Source organism: Phlebotomus papatasi, chromosome 2 (genome assembly GCF_024763615.1).
Source record: "Phlebotomus papatasi isolate M1 chromosome 2, Ppap_2.1, whole genome shotgun sequence".
Lineage (NCBI taxonomy): Eukaryota > Metazoa > Arthropoda > Insecta > Diptera > Psychodidae > Phlebotomus > Phlebotomus papatasi.
In genome coordinates, this window is record NC_077223.1 from 12386752 (window position 1) to 12410564 (window position 23813).

General features: G+C 33.1%; 2 protein-coding genes across 4 annotated transcripts; both read right to left on the reverse strand.

Moving 5' to 3' along the window:
- Positions 1-4615: 4615 nt before the first annotated feature.
- Positions 4616-9710, reverse strand: LOC129803804 (gamma-glutamyl hydrolase A-like). 3 transcript variants are annotated; one of them, XR_008751898.1, is made up of 4 exons: positions 9447-9677; positions 9198-9353; positions 6558-7486; positions 4616-5037 (listed from the first exon to the last, which is right to left on the reverse strand). XR_008751898.1 is itself a non-coding variant. In XM_055850608.1 (3 exons), coding segments are annotated over exons 1-3 (954 nt in total). In that variant the 5' UTR covers positions 9449-9710; the 3' UTR covers positions 4616-6690. The 3 variants fall into 3 exon arrangements, 1 of the variants encoding a protein (XP_055706583.1); XR_008751897.1 differs by having other exon boundaries at positions 4616-5123; positions 6528-7486; XM_055850608.1 differs by having other exon boundaries at positions 4616-7486; positions 9447-9710.
- Positions 9711-13050: 3340 nt separating this feature from the next.
- On the reverse strand, positions 13051-23004 carry LOC129803771 (uncharacterized). Its single transcript, XM_055850554.1, has 5 exons — positions 22701-23004; positions 22216-22335; positions 19585-20350; positions 18090-18721; positions 13051-13764 (listed from the first exon to the last, which is right to left on the reverse strand). The coding sequence occupies exons 1-5, from the start codon at positions 22716-22718 to the stop codon at positions 13552-13554; spliced, it is 1749 nt and encodes a 582-aa protein (XP_055706529.1). The 5' UTR covers positions 22719-23004; the 3' UTR covers positions 13051-13551.
- Positions 23005-23813: the final 809 nt, after the last annotated feature.

Consider the following 23813-nt stretch of genomic DNA (forward strand, 5'->3'; position numbering starts at 1 on the left):
GGGGCGTTTGGACATAATTTTGTATTAGCTGGATCAACAGGTGAATGGAGGAAATTTCTGCTATATTCTTGTGATCTAATAAATCACACTGAAAGAAGGTATACATAGGTCATGCTTCAAAATATCAACAAATATATGAAAATAAATTATTCTCAGCTTCTGACACGATTCCACTGGATTCTCAAGAAATTTTTTAGAGGATAATTTCAACATATGCATGGTACAATCAATCATTAATTCAACCTCATTGATTTCTTTCTCTGGCAAAGAGCATAATACACCTCACACTTATCTTACAGGCTTCTGTGCATCGAAACTGCAAATTACACAAATTTATTGGACAGCACGGTAATTGATGCTGTGGTGCACATTTTTTCGTCACCTTTCCAAAAAGCCACGTAAATTAAAATTCCACGGATGGAAAATGTTTGTGAATGTGCTGTATGAAAGTAAACAATGAAATGACATAATTTTGCAGTGCATTTTTAAATGGATTTTCGATTGTAAAGGTCTTTATAAAAATTTTATGTGAAAAAGCGAGATTTCTTGGACATCTACTTTTTACTAGCTCTTCCGAAACTATTCACAGTAAAATAAATGGGGGAAAAATAAAGGTCATGTTTACGAAACTATAAAATACTTTCGGAGAGGGGGGGGGGGGTCCTTCGAAGAACCTACATTGTTATCTCCAGCGAATTGACTTATCAGAGGAATTGCTTAAAATTTTTCATTACCTTTGAACTCTATGTCTATGAAGATCGAGACTGAAACATTAATTCAAAACATAGAGATTCTATTTAAATATTTTTTTTCGAAAAGATACATTATCCCATGTTCAAGTGCGATTCAGGAATTCATATCGTAGCGGGTGAATTTGATCCCCTACTGTTCGTAAGCTTTTCTTTTTAATTCTAATGTTTAAAAATGGTCCTCACCGATTAGACATGGTGGATCGGATCCGTAAAAATCATCCATAAGTTCTAGAAATAAAGAAAAGCTTACGAACAGGGGCAAAGTCCCAAGGCCGTAGGGGCTTGCAGGATTTAACAAAGTGTTCTCTACTGTATAATATCTTGTTAAATTCACCCATTGAGAGAAATCCGAGAAAGTTAAAATAACATTCTGGAAATGTTTATTTTACCCTGCAGTATTGATCCGAAATCGGTGTAAATATTATGCTTTTTAGGTGCATTAGGGGTTAAAGGTACCCTTTCTCATTGTAATTTTACCCCTAAAAATATGTAAAATTAACATTAAAAAATGTTGATATATTTTTACACATAAAAAGTATTAAAATTATCAGAAAAAAAAGTTAATCGCACCCCATTTTTTTTCTCAGTGCCGCTTTATAACCGATTCAAATCGATTATTAATCATTCAAAAGATTGCGTAAAATAACCTATTAGTACTACAATTCCATTTAGAATAAAAATTAGGTATTGGTTTATAAACAGGTTCAGTACCAGTTCATAATCTATTATCACTTATCAGAAATTCAAAGACCTGTCCAATAAACACAAACATAATGAGAACAAGATTATTGAAGTAAGATTATTGTTCTATTTCAATGTAAAATGAAAATTTCTTTTTGCACTTTAGGGGAAACTGGGGCACCGCCAAACATGGGGTACCACCAAACACTGCGTTTTTTACATCAGATATTCGATTTCTGAGGACAAGGTTCAAGTAGTTTAGGAATAAAAATTAGTGTTTGGTGGTACCCCATGTTTAGTGGTGCCCCAGTTTCCCCTACTGTTCTGAAGTGATTCTGCATTACCGACTTTTCTTTCTGTTGATTTTTGTCATGACTATTTGGTGATTTTATAAAACGGAGAGAACTAAGGAAAACAGTCAAGACAGGAACCAATAAAAAGAAAAGTCGTTAATTCAGAATCACTTCAGAACAGTAAAGTCCTAAAAAATGATCAAGAGAAAGATTTCTTCGTGAGATTTTTCAGTGGAATTGCACCATTACTCTTGTCAAGGGTTTGCTGACGGTGTTGACGTATTCACTGATCAGAATTAAATGACAGTGTGCTGATAGCGTACTCAAAATCAAATTAGGTCTGTGTCTAGGGTCTTGTCTAGAACCCATAGCCGTAGGACTACGGATTAATTGTTGACGGTTGAGTGTTTGGGCGTGTTATGGTACTGATCATCAGCAGGAGTTGTGATTCTGATGTCCAAAACTCGTACCGCTTTCTAGGTGGTCTATCTCTTAGTCTCATAGTTGATACTGGATGATTTTTTTGAACCCATTTAGTCCCGAACGCATCCGAAGGCATGTCCACTATATGGCATTAAAGATGCACACTGCACACTCTTTACCTCCCACTGAAAAGGCTAATCCTAGAAACAAAAGGCACACTGCTTACCCAATCATTTTTGGAGATTCAAAATAACTGCTGGAGCTCTAGCCGTGGAACCGAATCGTGTTACATTCGGCCATTCTGACTACATGAATGACCTCATTGATTTTGGTGATTGAGTATTAAAGTTTGAATTACATTCAGTTGAAAAATTCTCTCTCTAGTAGGGCCTTTTTGACTTTTGACTTAAACTGCAGTTCCATCATTTTCTACTAAGTCGTCTCTCGGCTTAAGTCGTAAGTGTGTCTAGGACATTAGCGCACAAGGGAAAAACTTTTTTATTCAACTCTTTATTAGAATGTTTAGTAAAATCGTGTAAGATATCTTTGGTGAAAGAGTATTTTCGGTGAGTAAAAAAATCAATTTTGGTGAGTAAAATATTGAAAACGGTTTGTAACTTTTTAATGTTTTCTATGCCAGTAGGAGAGACTGGGCAAACAGTCACATATCGAAAATTTCAAAATTCTATATCTTCCAAGATAACAAAGATAGCGGCTTAATTTTTTTTCCATTGATAGCCTCCATGGACTTTTTTCAATGTTAAGTTTCTTAAAAAACAAAAAAAATTCGAAGTTTTAGCCTTGTTTTTCAAATATTTTCCTTACAACAGATATCAATTTTTATCCACTTATTTTCCAAAATTTATGCACAAATGAATATTTCCTAAATGATTTGGATTCTTTGGATACGAAATCACTATCCGTATTAGCATTTTCCAAAGATCCTTTTCTCCAGAAATCCTTTTATTAAAAATGGCCAGTTGGAGTAAATAGTAATAAAAGGTATGGGGCAAAAAGTAACAAAAACCGAAGCAATTTCTGATGTCCAACGGCGAGAAGAAACGTCATTGCCATGTGTCGTCGCTTGTTGTTTATTTGATGTTTATGAAATTAAAAACTGTGACAATACAGGATTTAGATCTGAATTTAGTTTTATGGCCTAATTTCTATAATTTTAACATAGTATTTCTGCTATAATATCTGATAAAATTGTTGACTAAGAACGGATGAATGAAAACAAAAATTAATTTTCTAGACTAGGTATACTAAATGTTCAATGATTCTGTTTATTTAGAAATTAGGAACTTTCGCGTGAACTAGGTTAAACCTTCAGTATGAAGACTACTTTTGATTCAGTAGTAATGACATGTGAAATACCTTTGCTCTACTTATTCCAAAATATCAACACCAGAAGCATTATTGACAACATTTGTATTTACATTCAATGCAGATTGTGGTGATACACTAAAGACACTAAAGAGGAACTATGGAGCTTTAATTTAATTATTATATGAGAAAATGTACTGACAAATCATGCTACAATTTACCGCTTAAGCCTGAGTCACACGTAAAATGGCACGCAAATGCATTTTGTTCTCACAATGAATGCAATAATTGTTTCAAATTGGCAAATGCACGCGATGTTTTAGCACAAATTAATTGTGAATGCAGTCTTCTTAAGACGGATAGCGACTTCTTATAAATTTCACAAAGTGGCGGGTGTTGAATAAATATTCAAATAACTTACATACCTTTCTCTTCCAGTTGAATTCTGTGTAATATAATTAATTTTTGTGCATGTATTAGCAATTGATTTCATCATATTCTTTCATTAAGTTAGAAATGATGGGTAATCAATGTGTAATAACACCACAGAAATGTAAAGTATTTGATACGGCATATTTTATTAATCTTTTATCTACACCATGTGGTTTCTTATGCTATTCAATAAGCCGCAAATATCGGTTCAATTCAAGATGAAAACAAACGTGGTTAATTTTGTATTGAAGAAGTTACTGGAGAATGCACATCTTTTGCCATGGATTTTTCATGAAATGCATATACACATTGTATCCATTTCGGAATTGCGACAGAAAATTATAAATCACGAGTGAAGAGAATTATTATTTCAAACAGTAAATGCTCAATTATTTAATCGATATGAATTTAGCATTTAAGGAGCTTCAGTCATATTTCATATTTCCACTGATGATCCACATTTTTCTGCACTTCTGCACAATTGGTCGACGTATTGAGATGCAATCATGGATGCATTTTAAATTCACACAATAGTCTGCAATTTAATGCTTTGAAATATTCATTGGCTTGAAGAGAAGATCAATATCATTTATGAAAATCTTTCCAAATCGCTTTTAAAGTTTACAAGAAATTAATTATCAATTCAGTTTGAATTTATTCTCCATTCTATTAGCATTATTATTAAGTTTAAAAAGACAAAATATTTCATTTCCGCTAGAAAAATTTATTGACTGTTAAAATTTTAAAATATTTATAATAAAATGTGTTTTGTTAAATTTTATTCACATAACACATAAGCAATAAGGTACTTAATATACTTTCGAATGGTTTACGTAAGAGATTACTGAAACCTTATGAAAATTAATAAAGACAATTAATATTACAATTTCGGACAAATTTTCAAAACTGTTCTGAGGTAAAAAAAAATACTCCCAGTCGTTTATTAGAATCCCCCAAATGTGTCTCGGCTAAACTGGATATTTATTTTCTTTCAAAATGTTAAAGGGTATTAGGAAGCGTGCTTTCATAATTAAAATTTTTAATAAAAAAAATGTCAAATGAATATTTAAAAAACAGCATTTTAATTTCAAATCTTTTTTTTTTTCGATTTAAAAATTCTTCTCAAAGCTCTATCCTGGATAACACTATGCAAAAAATTGACAACTTTTTTCTGTCTCAGAGGTTTCACATGGTACGTTTGATAGAGTCGAGTCTCCTGATTAAGAATATGGCATTAGTTTTGCTCAATCACGACTCAATTTTTTTTTAATTAATACTTTTATATTTTTTCTGCTTTGCCTTACATTATCCTTTATATCTCAGGTTCTAGCGAACAGAATTTAAAAAGTGTGGGTCCGTTGAAAAGGTCATTAGGTGTGCTTCAATTTTTATTATTACAAAAAACTTTGTAAAACCACTCCTTCAGGGTGTAAAATTGGAGTTTCTCTTAAAATTACCAAAAAATTGTATTAAAGTGAGGTTCTAAAAATTTGTATAAAATAAACTAAACAAAATATTAAAAATTCATTGACACCAGGCTATAGGCAACACTTGGGACTACAATTTTGTTCATCTGAGACATCGCGCTCCGATCACTCTAAATGCCTCATTTGCTGGTTTTGTCATTTTCCAAAAATATGAAATACCTGTTTTAGAACAAATTCCCTAAAGATAACTGAGAAAATATCTTTTAAAACTTATGTTAAACATACATAAATGTTGAGATTCTTCTTTAAATCGATCGGGGGACCATCGACATAATTTTCACTTCCATCCCCAACTGAGGAGACGGTCACTCACTATGTGTGTGACTGCCCCAGCTTATGTAGCATCAGACGGGTGCTTCTAGATAATGCGGTGCTGTCTGATGAATACTTAAAGCCGCCCTGTTTAATGGAGTTTATCCAAAAAACGGGCTGGCTGAAACCATCTTAACTTTAATAGGGGTTAATTTGATTGGGAATGCATAATGAGCCCAAAAGGAGGCATGACTGCAGTGGTTCCGCAAGGAACCGCCCCCACTCTAATCTGATCTAATCATTTTATCCTATATAACTTTAATAAATCTGTTCTATCTATGGCATTTATATAGTAATAGCTATAGCCTTAACTAACACATTTCCTGAAAAACATAGGTTATAAAGGAGTATGGGAAAAATATAAAGTGTTTGAAGCCAGAATGTGTACAAAGTCTGAAAACGTTCCTCCGCCCGGGTCTCATACGGTCTTCAGACCTAACGGCCTTGACAGACCTGAGGATTAGCCGAGAGACGGCTTAGTGTAATTATACGCGACATAATGGTTAAACTTGATTTCCATCATTTTCCACAAAGTCGTCTCTCGGCTTAAGTCGTAATTGTGTCTCGGGCATAAGCCTTAGCCATATGGTTTTTACCTGCTCTAATTTCTTATTAGGTAATAAAAACTAAAGCAAAGACTGTGGAAGGATTATAGCTGACATTGTCAATTTGATAACATTGATTAATCTGTTGTTAATTTTTAGTAACGATCGATATGGAAGGTATTGTCCGTACAAAAATATTAAAAGAAATCTATTTATTCAGGTTAGAATAACAAATACCCCTAGTACTAAGGGGTTTCTACTCCAGGAACATTGTACTAATACTATTCACTTAGAATTTAAGGCAACTCATTCAGTTTCACGTAAAATAAAGATATAGTAAATTTAGAAATTTTAAGTACATTCTTTTTAATATAAAATATTTTACAATTATGTTTTGGTTCTACTGACTAGTCCATTTGCTATTAAAGGCGGTGATCAATCAATGACTGCTCGTTGTGGCTTTATCTAAAGATTTTTTCTCTTTCACGTAGTCTACATCTTTATCAAATAAATAGCACTGCTCATATTGTGAACCGAGCATTCCTGTAAATGTAGGTTCAAAGTTGTAAATCATATGGTTGTTCTCATCAGAACGATCGTTAAATGCATGGAAGCTTCGTCGGGTTTCATTTACGAAGAACTGAGCGAAATACTGACATGCCATGATGGCTTCAGGAGTGTGTGATATGTTATTACCGTAGATCCATTCGTATAGATTCTTTTCGGGATGGAACTGAACACCGTAGAATGGATACTTTGTGTGTTCAATCGTAGAGATAAAGCTAAGTCCATCCAAATCTTTATTATCGGACATTACTCGCCATTCGTTGGCAATTCCGTTTTCAGCAAGTTTTTCCTCAGTAATGCAGAACATGTGAAAATTTGATGTGACTGGCTCCTTAGCCAGGATGTCTAGAATGTGGTTGGGGGCGTGACAGAACATGCGACTGTTCTTGTAGTCCTCCTTAAAGTCCAGTGGTAGTGACTGTTTGTGCGACTTGCAATTTGATCGATGTTCTACTCTATTGGCAGATAGGTATGTTAGTAACTCGAAACCTAAGCATGTTCCCCATAGGGGAAAGTAATCTCCACGATCGTTCAGTTCTTTTGCAATGGCATAAATATGTTCACCGGCGTCTGCATATCCATTGTCAAACCATGTTGCTCCGCCAGGAAAAAGAATCCCATTGATTTTCATCATGATATCCTGATAATACTCACGAGGTCTGTTAATCCTTGAAGAAAAATTTATATTGGTCATAAAAAAATAACACAAGAATCTCTGCTACTTAAGCTTAAACCTTTAAAGACTGTTTGGCAGTAAAGAGACTTATGCGGGCTTCAGACCTGAGACTTAGCCATATATGGCTTAATTGCTCTAATTTTTCAACTTCAAGATTTTTTGGAAAAATTTGCCTTAAGACAAATGACCTATCTAATTCAGAAACAGCAATAAAATTGGTTGCTATTTAGGATTTTGAGATCTTCGGGTATTGGGCTAAATCTGTAGTCTGAAAACCGCTTTACTTAATTCAGATATTCAATTTTCAATTATATTATGGCAAAACTTATCGATTATTATAGCACACCACCGTTTATTTCAGCAGAAGTTTAGGACGTTCCTAAATAGACTCAAGTTGATTCTAGAAGCCTGTAAAATTTGACATCAAAGGATTAAGTAAAGAAAGTTGAAGGCAGACTAGAGGTTTAGCCCTGCTTCTGAAGGTCTCAAAATCGAAAATAACAAGATATTTTACTGGTTTTTTTAGAATATAATGGATCATTTTACCCTTGGTATCCAATCCTAAGTCAAAATTTTCTAAAAGATCTTGACTAATAAGAAATTAAATAAGTTAAGTCATATAGCCAGGCCTTTGGTCTGGAACCTGTTGTATAAGACCTTGGTGTCTTAAACGGGTAAGTCCTACTTGAATAAGTAACGGATCAGTCCTTACTACCAAATCTTACAGGTTAATTTTTGTAATTCATCCTAACCCTAAGGTATCGAAGCTTTAAATGTTAAAGTAAAGGGAAAATTTGATAATACTTCAAATTAGTTTTTTTTGCTATTTACGATGTCTACGAAAGTAAAACGATTCTTAATTCTTTTATAAATTAACCGATTAACCTATTCCGTATCATAGTATTATACATCATACGCAAATTTAGTGATTTTAGATGATTTATTCCTGGGTTATTGTTATCCGAATTGTTTTCGTGAATGGAATTTTAGTAACTTTAGTCCTTCAATTACTTGAAAAAATAGCCCGACAGAGATGAAAATAGATTTTGTTATTGTTTTCTTCCTTCGCGGAAGGTCATGCAAAATTTTTGCTCAAAATGGCTCAAAATTGTTAAAATTAGCCCTTTTCCTCTTTCCTGATTTGAATTCTGATTGCCAATATGTTTTCTTGGATTGTTACTCTATCTAAATCAATAGAATTTTAAGTAAGTTATTGTAAAGAATTTAAATTCAGTGACCGTTAAGACGTATGCTTGACAGCGGCTCCTCGCACCCCCGTAATAGATAATTTTTTTTAATCATCCATTAATCTGTATGAAATTAATTTCAAAATATGAACATTCTATCTCAAGTATTTCTAGTACATAGACCGAATGGGTTAAACCGATTCTTTAAAATTTGTAACACTTTCATGTGTATTGAAAGCTTTAAGGTAGATGATACGGCAGAAAGCAAAACAATGGAAAAATTTGATCAGTTGAAGTGAAGATAGGAATTAAGATATGAAGGTTTCTATATTGATGACTAAATTCATGGGATATGTCTCACTACTGATATAAACAAAAGCATTTCGAAATTGTTTATGTTATATTCATTACATTGAAATGTTTCAACAAGATTCTGGAATAGTTAGATACAGTGGCTCTGCATATTCTAATACTATCGTACTTATTCAAGAAATTTTCATTGAACTGCAAACTTACCAGATGGGAACAACACGTGCTCCTCCTCCTTCAACAAACTTCACATAGGATGCAGCGATGAAGCTTTTGTACTTTCCAGGATACAATTGTTCCAATTTGTATGCTATCTCCTGTGATAAGACTCCAATGATAGGATTCTCATTCTGAGTGCACGACCTTTTTCAGCACAAGTCCCAAATGAAATCAAAAGAATATCTCTTGGGTTAATTATTCAATTATAGTCAAGAGATTTATTAGTAAAATACAAACATTTTCAATGGAAAACATCAATTTGGGAGAAACGTCTGACACTTACTAAACAATTTTCTTATAAGGTCGGTGAAAGCTATATTTATCCGTGGTGCGCAAGCGCTTATCTAACTCTCACAATGGGAATATATTTATCAGAAGAAGCTTTTCTTTTGTTTTTTTTTTGCTCCCGCCCTTACATATATTGTAGGTTTCAATCTTATCGGCTTATTCTGACCAAAAACAATTTCTAAAAATTCTAAAATGATAAACAAATAAATAACATTCACAAAGAACGACACGCATCTACAAACTCTCTCCCTATAAAATTGAACCACTCACATTTAAAGATGTCTCTCAAGATTTTTTTGTATAATTATAAACTCTTTCTGTTTAATCTTTCAAGAGCACTGCAATTTAATCAAAACACAATCTTAGAATCGACAATTTTTTATACGATATAACTCTTATCTGTGGCAACTTATTCCAGATATAGACAACATATAAAACCTTTTCATTGAAAATTTTTCCTATTGTCTGGTGGAAATATTTCACGTTATAAAACAATTTTAAGAGGACCATTACATCTTTGAAATAACCACAAATGAACTTATTATTATTTTTTTTTCAGGAAAATAATCTTTAACTCTTTAACTTCTTGTTTGCTTGCACAATATTATTTGAAGCAGAGGAGCACAAAATAGATTTATCGTTCAAATTATTCAGAAACAAGGGACTAACTTAAGTAAATTGATTCCTTGTCATTCTAATTTCAGAAAAATTTGCACATAATTTAGAATGACAAGGAGCTAACTCAGAAAAAACCTACATTGAAATATAAAAATTTGTACGTTTCGGTTTTTATATTAATGCTAATTGAAAAGAAATCAATTGTTCAGTCATTGAATTGATATAATTATTTACACAAAGTTGAACCTTTGATGCTGTCTCCTAAAAATGGCTGATAATGAGTTGGCCTTTTGTAATTTTTAAGGAGCGATATATATTACTGCTCGACCTCTAAGAAAAAACAGTTATTTAATTCACTTATTTCAACTTGTTTGGCTAGAGGACACACGGTAAGGCGTATCGACTTCCGGTATTCGAAGATTAAAGTACCCGATCGGTACATCAATTGGTAAAGTACCCGAATAGACCTTTTATTTGTCGGTTTGCCTGTTACTCATTCTAAAATATTTTAGAATGTGCTCTAAAGCAATTTTTTGTTTAGGAATATTTTTTTTTACTTATAAATCAATTGAATCGGTGGTAAACCGGTATGATCATCGAAATACATGATCGTATATAAAGAGACTTCAAGTTTTACAATTTAGCCCATATAGACCTTTCAAACAACTGAAACTTTAAAAAAATCTCAAAGTTAGGGAAACGAAATATACAAAATACTGAGAATTTTGAATTCTTTTTATCAAAATCCTTTTCCATAGAACATAACTTTTGACAAACTTATTTTCTAAAATGCATTGTTAATAAATTGGAACTGCTGAATACAAATTCACTGTCCGTTTTATTTTATTTTAAAAGGTTTTCCTTGCAGAAATTCTTTTACTAAAATCTAAAATATCTCGTGTCTCAAATTCGCTTTTTCTGCCTATTAATGGATTAGAGAAGTGGCCTTTCTTTACGAAAATAGCTTTTGGAAAATAGTAAATTAAATATTTTTTCGTTTGGAAAAGTTAGGAATAAAGTGCATCAAAATACCAGAAATTTATTTTATTTTAAAATAGGAGGAATATGTTTGGGCCTATTAAATTTCTTTGTATACAATTTTTTTTAAGAACTTCGGAACTTATTAAAAAATCATAGTATCTGATCTTTAAATATATGGCATTAGGTTTTCCTGAATTTCAATTTTATTTTGCTTATCTTTTCAAAAATTGGTTTGAAAAAATTAATAATATTTGCTATTTTCAATACCATATAAGTTAACTGTACCAAATTTTGGCCAACCTGCAATTTCGGCCACTTCTTGTATTCCTCAATTTCTTTGAATTTTTAGTTTTTGCATACTCTAAAGATTATATTTATAATACAAAAAATAAAAAAAAACATGTCGCTTCGACGAACGATATGATGTGAAAAAACTTTGGAAGAATTCCGTAATGGTAAGGAAGTATAAGAATCAAGGTGGTCGAAATATTATCCAAAGCTATGTTTATATTTTTATTCATTTTAAAATGTAATTAAGAACGATTTTAGAGAAAACAAAGACATAAACTTTCTACAAGATTCCAAGCAACTGTCCTTAAAACGAAATAGTAGAGAAAGATGAGCCGACGGTGGATGATACTCGTATTTTTAGGACATGAATGTCCTAAACCGACGGACATTCATGTCCTAAAAATACGATTAAAACGAAATAGTAAAAAACTTAATTTCAAATTTAAGACTTTGGCGCTTGCATGCACCTATGTCGAAATTTGGTACAATTACCATACAGAAAAAAAATCCTTGTATATTCCTTATTTTAAAGCTTTCTTACTGCTTCAGAGTTTTAAATTAAGAACGGAAAATTTTTTTGTTGACTAGTCTTCCAATTTTGAGATTAAGAAGATTAACAATACTTAATGTTTTAAGCTAAATATTTAGTGTTAGCCCTTTAAGGATGAGTGGCACAGCGGTGTCCGAAAAATGAAAATAATTTTTTCAGACTATTTAGAGGACAAAATAGCTTTCTAAAAACAATGTTTTTGTTTTTTGGACACCAGTGTCTCAGTCGTCCTTAAAGGGTTAAATAGCAAGACTTTGTATTCTGAATTAAAGGCTAATGACGCTTCATTTATTCAAATATTGCATTAAAATTTTCTGCATTTAAAGATTTAAAGGTTCTACTGATCAGTTTTACGTTATTATGAAAATTGTTACCATTTAAATTAAATTCTTAAAATAATTTGAGACTTTAAAATTAAAGGTTTTTTTATCAGGAAATAAAATGCAACTTTTAAACGGTTATGTGGGTCATGATGAATATGATGACTAAAAAACATTATATTTCCTTTCCTTCTCTATAATAAAAACATTATGTATTTTAAGCTTTTAAGCAAATAAAAGTAAAGCAACATATATTTGTTGAAATTTTCATTTGAAAATTTTAAATATTTAGTAATAGGCGACTGATTTCTGGAAAACTTTTTGAAAGAAAACTCCTTTTTTTGAGGAAGATTACTCAGAATAAATATTCATGATAGCAGATAATTTAAACTAGCTCTTGAATTAAGGACTTCATATTTTTTTTTATTACAACTCACTTTAGAGATCAAAACATGGTGTAAAATACGTAGAAAATGATATTTTTTGTAAGAAAAAAAGCTCATAAAAGTCCAAACTTCAATTTTTCAAAAATCCTTTCGTTCAAGAACTAATTCTTCAGCTAACAGGAAGTATTAGGTTTTGGGATTTGGATTTCGGATGAATCTACTCTGAGTAATGCTGTTCGTTAATATGAGTAATTTTGTAGGTTGAAGACATTCTAGAAAATTTTTAATTAGTCGGGTTATTTAAGTTACGATACGCTTATTTAGAAATTCTGATATGTAATAAAATAATAAAATTCATTTTGTATTACACTCACCTCAATCTTCGAAGAATAAAGTCGTTTGTAAAGAATTTTTCATAGTGATTTAATGACTTATCTTTATTACAGAAAAACTATAATTATTTCAAATGGTTTTCTCTCATATCTCAGTAATATGTAAAAATCCAAATAAAATGCGTAAAATAGTAAATTTTCCCTCCCGCTTTAATACATCATTTATTGGCTTGAAGCTCTAACTTTATGAGAGATTTTTAGCAAATATATCTCCTAAAATTGCACAACATCTTTAGTATAATTCAAATAACACTTAAGCTACATAAAAATGGCTTTAAAAATTAAAAAAAAAAATTGCACAGTGTCCTAAAGGCTAAGGTTTGATGGCATGGGTCCGGAGTTGATTCCAGTGTGAGACGTTAATAATTTAAAAAAATAACATGACAAGAATGGTGAATATAAGTGGAGACACAAAGAAATACAATTTCCTTTGTTGATTGTGGCACCATCTGTGCAGAGGCACATGAAACTCTGCACACCTGTTAACCCATCATTGACCCACATTCAGGTGAGAGCTCACTTCTTGGGAGCATGAATGGAATCGTATGTAATTTGTGCGTGAAATCCATCATCATCGGCGGTATAGCGGACATTCTGGACCCGTCCGTCGGGCAGAAGGATGTGGTACTGACCTCTCGTGACCCCGTCCAGGTCACGATTCTGCGTATGGCCGTAGTCATTGCCAGTGTGAAAATCCCGAACGCGGTAGCCAAAAGCGTAGCCAGATGCCTGAAAAGATAAGATTACTCAAATGGATCTGCTCATCATCTCCGTGGTCTTTTTCCCGGCGTGCACGACATTGAACCCATCACTTGCACTTTCAGCTTTCCATTTCATCCGGCTCCGACTTCCAATTAACTGATCGGATTTCTATTTATTGGCTCAAAACGCAGATACTGATACCAAGATGCTCTTTGTTTATCGCTCTGAGCTTTTGAGATCAAATTTATTTCCACGAAGTACCCCGCAGACTCTATTAGAAGGATTAGTTGAGAAGTGGTGATAAATTACGCGTTAAATTTGTTAAATTTTAATTGGAACATTAAGGCCGTAATTAAAGAGATACAGGGTTTTTTTTTGTAGAAGCTAAATTTCTCTCAAAGGTGCCGAATAAAAAGAGCAAGCGTACGCTCAGTTTTCTATTTTTTTTTTAAAATAATTATGAACAATTTTTTTTTAAATTGTACATTTACTAGAAAAAGATAGCTTAAAATTGAAATTTTAAAGTATTTCTTTCACTATAAGTTGAAATTGAATCTTTAATATACAAGAAAAAAAGAATTAGGATTCACTTTGACTATAAAACCGGTGTAGATAGCCAAGACATATACCCGAAGACACATACAATTATCATGAGCAGAGAAAAAGTGTGTTGGCTACTATTTGGATATTATTAAGCTAATTTAATCGCTTTGTTTAAAAAATGGGATATGTGTCTCGGATTAATGGAAAATGGTGTATTGTACGAGATTTATATTGTCATCATATAAAAATTTTTAAATCTGTCTTATGACATTTTCATGTTATTACAGAATTACTCTTACTGAAAGGGGTTTATTATTAATTCAATAATAATCGATTCAAATTGACCTATAAATTAATTTTTGCTAAAGCTCTGGGAAAGACAGAAAATTTGTTTTTCTTCTTGAGGTGAAATAAATTTCCACTGCCGATTACCGGAAGTGTCCCCACAGAATAAATATTAAATTTCGGATTTGTTGTATTCTATCTACACACCATTCGCTTTACCTTTTATCCAAGACACTATAGAAAACTAAGCTTTAGCTGTGAATAAGAAGAATTTATATTTTGCTATGGATATTATTCTAGACTCAAGGAAATAATTCAAATTTAACACATTATGACTTTTAAATATTTAGTATGGTGTGTGTCTGGACTCATTGTAAAGGTCGTCGAAAAATATTTATTGCTCAGCATTTTTTTTCTCATTTTTGCTTTTAGTGTCGTTTTTTCAATTTTTATACAAAATCTGAAATTATTCCTGTTTTAAAATTGTCTAAATATATTTTCAAATAGTTATTTTTAAAGTTTTCTTCAAACATTTTTTTATCACTAAAGTAAGAAATTTATAAGATAATTTGCTCTGTCCATATAGTTTATAATTCTTGCTGTAAATATTTATTATTTATCTCATTTCAGTTTTTTTAATTTAAAATGTAAATCAATACTAATATGAACAAGAGAATATTCATCGATTCTTTTAATTAGTCGAGACTCATATTATTTGTATTCAAATTTTATAAATTAAATGAAATTATTTAGACTCTTTTTTTTGTATTCAAGTCGAAAATGTAAAGTGGAAAAAGCATAATTTAAAATTCTAAATATAATATAACAGAATTTTCAAAACGCTTCGAGCTTAGCTTAACACGGTTATTTTATAATTAGTTGGTACATGTCTCGGCTAAAATATTTTCAAAAATTATGATAGTCGAAGTGCTCAAGCCCTTAGATTATTGTTTAAACGTCTGTCAGTAATAAAATACAAATTACATTTCTATTTTGTATTTGAAAGTTTTTTAAAAAACAATTTTTAAATAAAAATATTTGTCGAATTTTTTGAATACTTCACACTTTGTTTACTGTTACTTATGTTTTGAAAATGCCAAGCGTAATAAAATATTATTCCCAAAGCACAATAACTTTTGTTTGCAAATATGTTTTCGAAATTTCCTATGAGAGAAAATGATATAGCTATCTGTTTCGTTAACTCTCATTGAAATTTCAAAAACATGTTTACAAAACAAAAGTAATTGTGCGTTGTGCTTTACGCGAATGATACACTGATGAGAGAAATCCGAAAAAGTTAAAATAACATCCCGGAAATGTTTATTTTACACTGAGAGAAATCCGAAAAAGTTAAAATAACATTTCGCAAATGTTAATTTTACCCTGCAGTATTGATCCGAAATCGGTGTAAATATTACTATTTTTAGGTGTATTGGGGGTTAAATTTATTCTTTTTCATGTTAATTTTACCCTTAAAAATGTGTAAAATTAACATTAAAAAATGTTGATTTATTTTTACACCTAAAAAGTGTTAAAATTACCAGTAAAAGAGTTTATCTCACCCTCTTTTTTCTCAGTGTACCCTGCAGTATTGGTCCGAAATCGGTGTAAATATTACTATTTTTAGGTGTATTATGATGTCTACACACTAGTAGAAATTTTCGTCAAAAATGGCCTTTTTGAAAAATTCTGACGTTTCTGCCTACAAGGATAGGGGAAATTTTCTTTAAAAAGCCATTTTTTAAAATAATTTCTACTAATGTGTAGACGCCAAGGGATTAAAGTTACCCTTTTTTATGTTAATTTTACCATTAAAAAGGTGTAAAATTAGCATTAAAAAATGTTGATATATTTTTTACACCTAAAAAGTGTTAAAGTTATGGAGACAAAAATTAAATCGCAGCCCCGTTTTTTCTCAGTGTAATTATTTCGAAAGATTTCCGAAGAATAATTTCGGAAGAATAATTTTTTTTAAATTGTCGCCTATGAATGCAAGATTGTTCAATTAAAATCTCAAAAAAATAATGTAAATAATTTCAAGTGCAATAAAGTCCTATATTTTAGCAGTTATCTTGTTATTTTATGCCAACAGCACGACCAAATGTGCAATTTCTTGGAGAAATTGCTGTAAATTGAGTTGTACAAAAATTGTTAAATTATTTTCCCAGTTAAAGTATATTGATTTAATACTACATTCCCTTCTTAATTGTCAACACGCGCGGTTAATAAAAAATTCACCATTTAATTGCAGCTGTAAAGTTGTCGTGTAATTTTGCACCACTGTTAGTAAGAGAGTCTCCAATTAATTGTATTAACTGAATTACGGCTTTCATTCGTCACATTTTAATTGATGCGATGCATTTTTGAAGCTGAGGGAGGGGAAAGTCGTGGATTTTCATTGATTGTTTTAAGAAGCTGAAGAATGAAAAGAGAAATTGGGAAACCATTTTTAGACGAGTGCGGTTAGAAAGCCAACTTGCTCAATTTTTAATACCTTTTTATTCGGATATCAAAAAAAAAAGATTTCTTTTATCCAAAATATACTCTTGCAAGTTAACATGAATTATTTCATTCAGCAACTGGTTAGGTGAGTTTAGTGATGGATTGCTTTTTTAGTGAAATTAGCATAGAGGCATGTGGCAGGAAGTGAGATGATGAGGATGTTAGTGATGGAGTAATTTGAACGGCTTGGGAAAAGGGCGGAATTTCTTGTAGTGTCGCGGACGTCGATGGTGCCTTTTGTGCTTCCGGAAGCGCGGGAAACGTTTTGGAGGATGCCACTTTGGTATCTTTGGGTGCTTCTTCTTGAGCTTCAGTACTGGAACTTTCTTGTAAACCGTCACTGGTACTAATTTGTACTCAATCTTGTGACTATGGTCATGCTCAATGAATTCATTGCTGTGCTCAAAGGAATCATCAAGCTCCACATCCTCAGGATATTCGTAGTAATCATAGCGCCTTGAGGAGTTCCGGTTCTGAGGCATTGTGGTATTGGCCAAGTCGATGGGATCAAAGGGATAGTCAGGAAAATCCTCAGAAAGGGTGGCATTCTCGTCAAAATAATCATCATCGTAGTCGAGATATTCCTCCGAATTGGTGGCTTTGTCACCATCCGGATCCTTCAGTTGAAAATCCTTCAGTGACAAGTGGCTGAGAGTCTCATTAGCTAATTCCTTAAATGCCACAGTGGCATCTTTCGCACTTCTCCTAACCCTCCCTTCGTTCCCATCGAAGGTCCTAAAAGGAATTTCCGCATTGATTGTCCTCAGGAAGGCGTTATTCTTCCGTCTCAGGTAATTCAAATAGCGTGACATGAATGTTGATGGATGTTCCACAGGCCCCCACTCATTCTTTGGTAACTTTAAGGGCAGGGGTGTCATCAGTATGTCTCTATTCCCAATGATGGGGAATGCCTCTTGAAGCACGAGCGGATCAAAGGAGTTGCGAATATCCCTCACGGGGATATTTCTCAATTCCCTGGCATTTCTCTTGTATCGCCCACCCTTCCCAAATCCTCTACTTACATGCTTGTCCTCCTCAGAGTCTCCCTGGTCCACGAGGGCGGATGCTTGAAATTCCTGCGGAATCTGCAACACATCCTCCGGAGTCCTCACAGTCACAGCTGCCGGTGAAATGAGGATAGGCGGTGGTGTAGGACGCAATGGGCGTTCAGTCACTGTCTCGAAAATGGGTTTGTGGTCATCTGATGGAGCAAAAGGGGTGGGTAAATGTCCTCCTCCATAGAATCTCGTGATGTCCTCAAAATTCAGACGAACAACTGGTGATTCTGGGTAGTAGTCCACACTCGTTGGGGTGGTTGATGGGACAGTAGATGCCCCGAAATTCGTCTCAGTGGTGGGATGAAAGAGTATTGGCGATGTTGAGTCCTGCGGTCGGGTTACCTTGTCTTTTTTCAGCAGCTCATCAAACTCCTTCAGCTGAATTGTGGGAGCCTTTCCAATTAGAGCCGTTAGGGCTGCCAAACTTTCACCGTCCACGGAGAACGTTGGGTCCAATAATGATGACCTGAAGGGTTCACCGAATTTGTTACCTTCACTGGCAGTGGTACCTTCATGGATTGGTGTGTACGTCTTCGGTTTCTCAACCGCGAAAGAGTTGACGGAAAGAGGACTTGACAATGATGAGTAATCTTTAACTGAAAAGATTAAGGATTGAAGATTTATGAACATTTCTTGTAGTAGGGTGGTGGCATTACTTGTGGCCTCTCTTTACTTATGGTCACGTCGCAATTTTTGTCAGAAAATGATTCCGAAAACTAAGAAAAAATGTGCTGTGCTATTAAAAGACATAAAATATTTTTAATTTTGAGATTTTTCAAAATCATTTTGTGACATTGTGAAATTTTTTGAGAATAGGCCATTAGTGAAGACAGAGGCCACAGGTAATACCGCCACCCTAGTCAGTTTTTTCTATTGGTATTTGAGCGGTCTTTATTTGAAATTGTCAATCATATCACCTAGGGGCCTCTTGACATTTCATTTTTCCATACGTTTTTGCATAGAGGCACTGAAGACTATTGGAAAGTTTTTCCCTAAAGAGAATTGACTTATCAGTCTGATATATTTCGAAATCGTGCACTAAAAGCTATTAAAAAATACATATTTCATAATGTTCGCCGAAATAGTATAAGAACTACGAACAAATTTGTTTAAGTCGCGGTGCAATAGCTGCAAAGTTTTTACAAGGAAAAGTGAAAAATTGCTTCACTTTTTATTGGGCTTGATGCCCCCCCCCCCTGTTTCACCTTTCTGAAACTGAACCAGAAAGGTCATAGACAAAGGAATCAACCTTGATCCGATCAAAGAGGTAGAGATTCGTATTCTGCTGGATCCTAAGGCGTGGACAATTGGTTATCCTAGGATCCAGCACAACATTTTCGCAAAAAGAAGACTTTAGGCCACGCCCCGTATGTACGAATATGTAGGCCAGACCTGGTAAAACCATTTACTAAACACGAAAAATTGGGTACTTAGTTCTTGTTAGTACAAATTATTTTACCTGTCGGGATTGTGTAGCCGAATTGAGGAGGTTTCTTGACCGTTTGAACATACTGAACCACAGGACGAGCTTGAGGACGCTTTGCTTTTGTCAAATCCTGAACGGTAAACCAGTTCTTTCCACTGTATTCCATCAATCCTGGTGTCTGAAGAGGTCCTACTAAATTCTGTCCACTGCCCACCGACGTCACCTTGTCTGCTTGGGAAAAGTTCTTGTAATTCGTGGCATATCTCGTCCGAGTTGAAACTGGATTGAAGAGTCCTTTGTACGAAACGGGATTGTGCTTATCGGAAAGGTAAAGCTTGAAGGAAGCCTTGGATACAGGAGCAGTGAAGCCCTCCAAGGAGACTCCACGACCCGGCCTAGCATGTTTGGTCGAAATCGGATGAACGATTTTGATTATCCTGGATCCTGATGCCTTAGCATCGGGTTCTGTGGCTTGAGTTGTAGCATCGTAAACAGCATCTGCAACCTGCGGAGGGAATTTCGTTGGCATAAGAGTCTTTGTCATGAAATCCGGAACTTTGGCATCGCTCAATTCAAACTTGAACATCTCTCTGGGTGGGGTGGGTGGATTGGTTGGGGCAGATCTCTTAACAACTTTATGATCGATAGAATTCTGGTTTTCTCGATTAATTATGTCGCTACTCTTCTCCTCAGCAGTTTGATACTTTTCATGGTATTTCCTGTAAGCTGCAACGTATGTATCCATCGATGGTTCAAGTTGTTTGGAATATTTGTCCCTTGTTAAATATTTCTGCAAATACTAATTAAGCACAAGGAGGAACTTTAAACCAGCCGAAAACAATTAAATTTGGATTAAATTTCATTACATTTTTAATCTAATGATGCCCTAATAATATTTCAGTTTCGGAAATCATGTCTTTCATTTACTCTTGTTGATAAATTTATTTTTAAAAATGTTGGTATTCGTTTTTATTATGTGGGATTGGCTTTTTGCTTGGTGGGATTGGTTTTTTGCTCGGTGGGATTAATTTTGATGTATTTAAATATATAAAAAATATTTTATTGATGAACTTAATAATTAATTTGGTCGTTAGTTGCAATAATTTTTATTCATTTTTTTTGTGAACTTTGGACTTGATTTTTAAGCAAAATTTGTTGTACAAACAAATTTTAAAGTAGGATAGAAACCAATCCCAATACGCCTAATACCAAATAAATTCAGTATGATATTCAAATGAAAATACCCTCTAAAAATCAATCTCTTCATAATAAAAGGAAATTCTGTAATATTAAAATTAAACTAATCCCAAAATTAGATAAACTTAAACATACATTGGAATTGAAACAACATTCAAGGAAGATAAAATTGAACTTAAAATGGGGTGGAACTAATCCCAAGGTTTTCTAAAAATCAATACCACAATGTATTATTAATTCTAAAAAGTTCTAAGTATCGAAATCATCACGTCACAGAAATATTTCTAAAAGGTTCTTAAAATAGATCCATCACTGTGAAAGATTCCGAAATGGATTTATACCAATAACAATGCAATAATAGATCTAAGTAATTTAAGAATGGGATTGAAGCTAATTCTAAAATATCCCAAAAACCAATACCATAATGAGTTTGAGTTAAAATTATCTATTAGAATTTTGAAATTTACAATTTGGAAAGAAACTAAATCCTTTACTAAATCAATATAAAGATGACGTAAATTCATAGACATTATAACAGAATGAGACAATATCAATCCCAAAGTCCAAAAAATCAATACCATAAGAAGATAAAATCCAAGCTTAAAATATATATTTTTTTAAATCAATCATATAATATTATTTCGTATAAAGGTATTTCATAGCGAGGTAAAATCCAATTCAAACGATTAAAGAATCCAACGCAGATCAATCAATCCAAAAAAACCAATTCCAAAATTTTTTAAAATTGAATCTAATAGAATTGAATATAATATTATTTCGTATAACGGTATTCCGTAGTGAGACAAAATCCAATTCAAATGTTTAAAAAATCCAACGCAGATCAATCAATCTAAGAAACCCAAACCCAAAATTTTTTTAAATTGAATCCCAAGATTTAATTAATTTAATGGGATTGGAACTTTTTGATTTTCAAAATCTTTTAGAAATGTATTACACAAAAGTATGTAAAGAGAAGGTTTTTTGTAGTTATAGAGGGATAGTTATAGGGGTTCTAGGGGTACATTGAAAAAGCTATTCCTTGCATATTTTAATTTTTTTATATTTTTATTTTTTTCACAATTGTTTTGTTACATTATGTTAATATTCATCCCCTTTTAGAAATATGAGAGGAATATTGTTTATTAATGTAGCCCCAGCTCAATGAAGCCCCATCTCTCCCCTAATCTTTTTAATAATTTCGAATTTAACAGACAGTATGGAAGCCTGAAAAATCATCTTCTTAATCTAATAGTCTTATCGATATCTCCCTATTAATCATCACATGAACTCTGAGGAAGTTCATTGAGAGACTTTATGAAAGTCTCGTCTCTGATGAGTTTTGTTTTCTAAGACCTAATCTCACGTGAGGAATACAAAGCCGGTTATTTTGCGACAAGATTGTCTCGTTGGGTATCACTTTATCTCTAATCAAACAACTATTTTCCAATACAAAATCAAGAAATTCACCTCGTTGGAGTCAGATCGACCAAACATAAAGTCATTTGGTGCTGAGATGCTGTCGTTGTCCTCAAAGACTGCCGCAGGTGGTATATTTGCAGCATAAATCATGGTGAAGGTGATGAAAAGCTGTGATAGAATAGCAGCAAATTGTATCAATAGGGCGATTTTGGGATCAATCGAAACTATCCCATTTAATTTTTCCAATTAATATGCAAATGAAAGTCGTTTTTGTGTGTGAAAAATTATGAGATATTGACATGAATTTTCAACACTAAAATATTTTCTACAATTTACATAATGGCGCCTTTCAAAGTCAAGTTTAGGTGAAAGTGATTCTTTACACAATGAGCATTTGCTGAATGTTGCTGGTTTTTGTGGTGAAAAGAAAATCAGTAATGATGCAGTCTGGGTGAAAATTGCGGAAGTGAGAGAGACTTGAGGAAATGAAATTTGTGGGTACGTTTTTTTTCTTAGGACCACATCCTACTTACCAGGTGAAAAGGCATCATTTTGCTCGTTGATTAGATTTTAAAAACCTGGGACAACATGTAAAAAACCTAGAACTAAAATTTACGTGGAGGGTGATCAGGTACAAATTGATTTGGTTTTGGGATTCACTGATATTAGATTTTTTTTTAAATCCTTGACTGGTGTTTGAGTTCTCAAGAGGTACTACCGAAAGGTCATCACAGCACAAATTAACTCGCGAAGATTCACTTTGGTCAAACTAATCGGTTTCGCACCATTCACTTCTTCACAATGTCTGTGCGCCGTTACGGTTTCGGATGAACTGATGGCAAATGAAACGTGTATTTTGTATAAGACACTGTTTGCAGCTTCCCATCTCCCGGCACGATCATCTGCACAGAGACACAACGTAGAGTCTTCTCACGCGTTCAAAACAAGGATGTGAGCCGCAATGGCTCATTTGCGAAATTTTCGTCTTGCAAATTTTCTTCTTTGAACATTTCGTTTTTGGGTTTTTCGTCTTTGATCTTTTGGCCTTTAAAGATTTCAGACATACTTGATCTCTCATGCTTAAAGCCGAAATATTCTAAGACGAAATATTTAAAACAAAGTAGCAAAGACGAATAAATCTTAGAATTAGATGACAGCTAAAATGAAAAAAAAATTCAAAAATTCTAATTTTTTAATGATAATTTTATCCTGTGAAAATTTAACAGTTACTACAAATAAAAAAGGCACAATTGATTTTAAAATAAATCTCCCTTTTTAGATCTGATGAAGCTACATGTAGGGGTAACTGGGGCAGTAGAACATGGGGTAGTTCTACGATTTCTAATTAGATAGATTTTAGAGGAAAATGCGCAAAAATGCCTATATGAATTTATAGATTTTGTAAGAATCCTTGTCCACTGATAAAATAATCAACGTAAGTCCAAGTTGTGTTGAATTAAAAATCAGTGTTTTCAACTATCCCATGTTTAGTACTGCCCTATTTTCCCCTATATTTCTTGTAAAAACGTACGACCTATGATAATAGTCTGCTCAGTCAAAGGTCAAGACAAACAATCCTTATTCTTTAGCTATAGGCACACCCATTCCCTTACCATTAGGCAGGTGCTGAATGTTCCTTATAATGT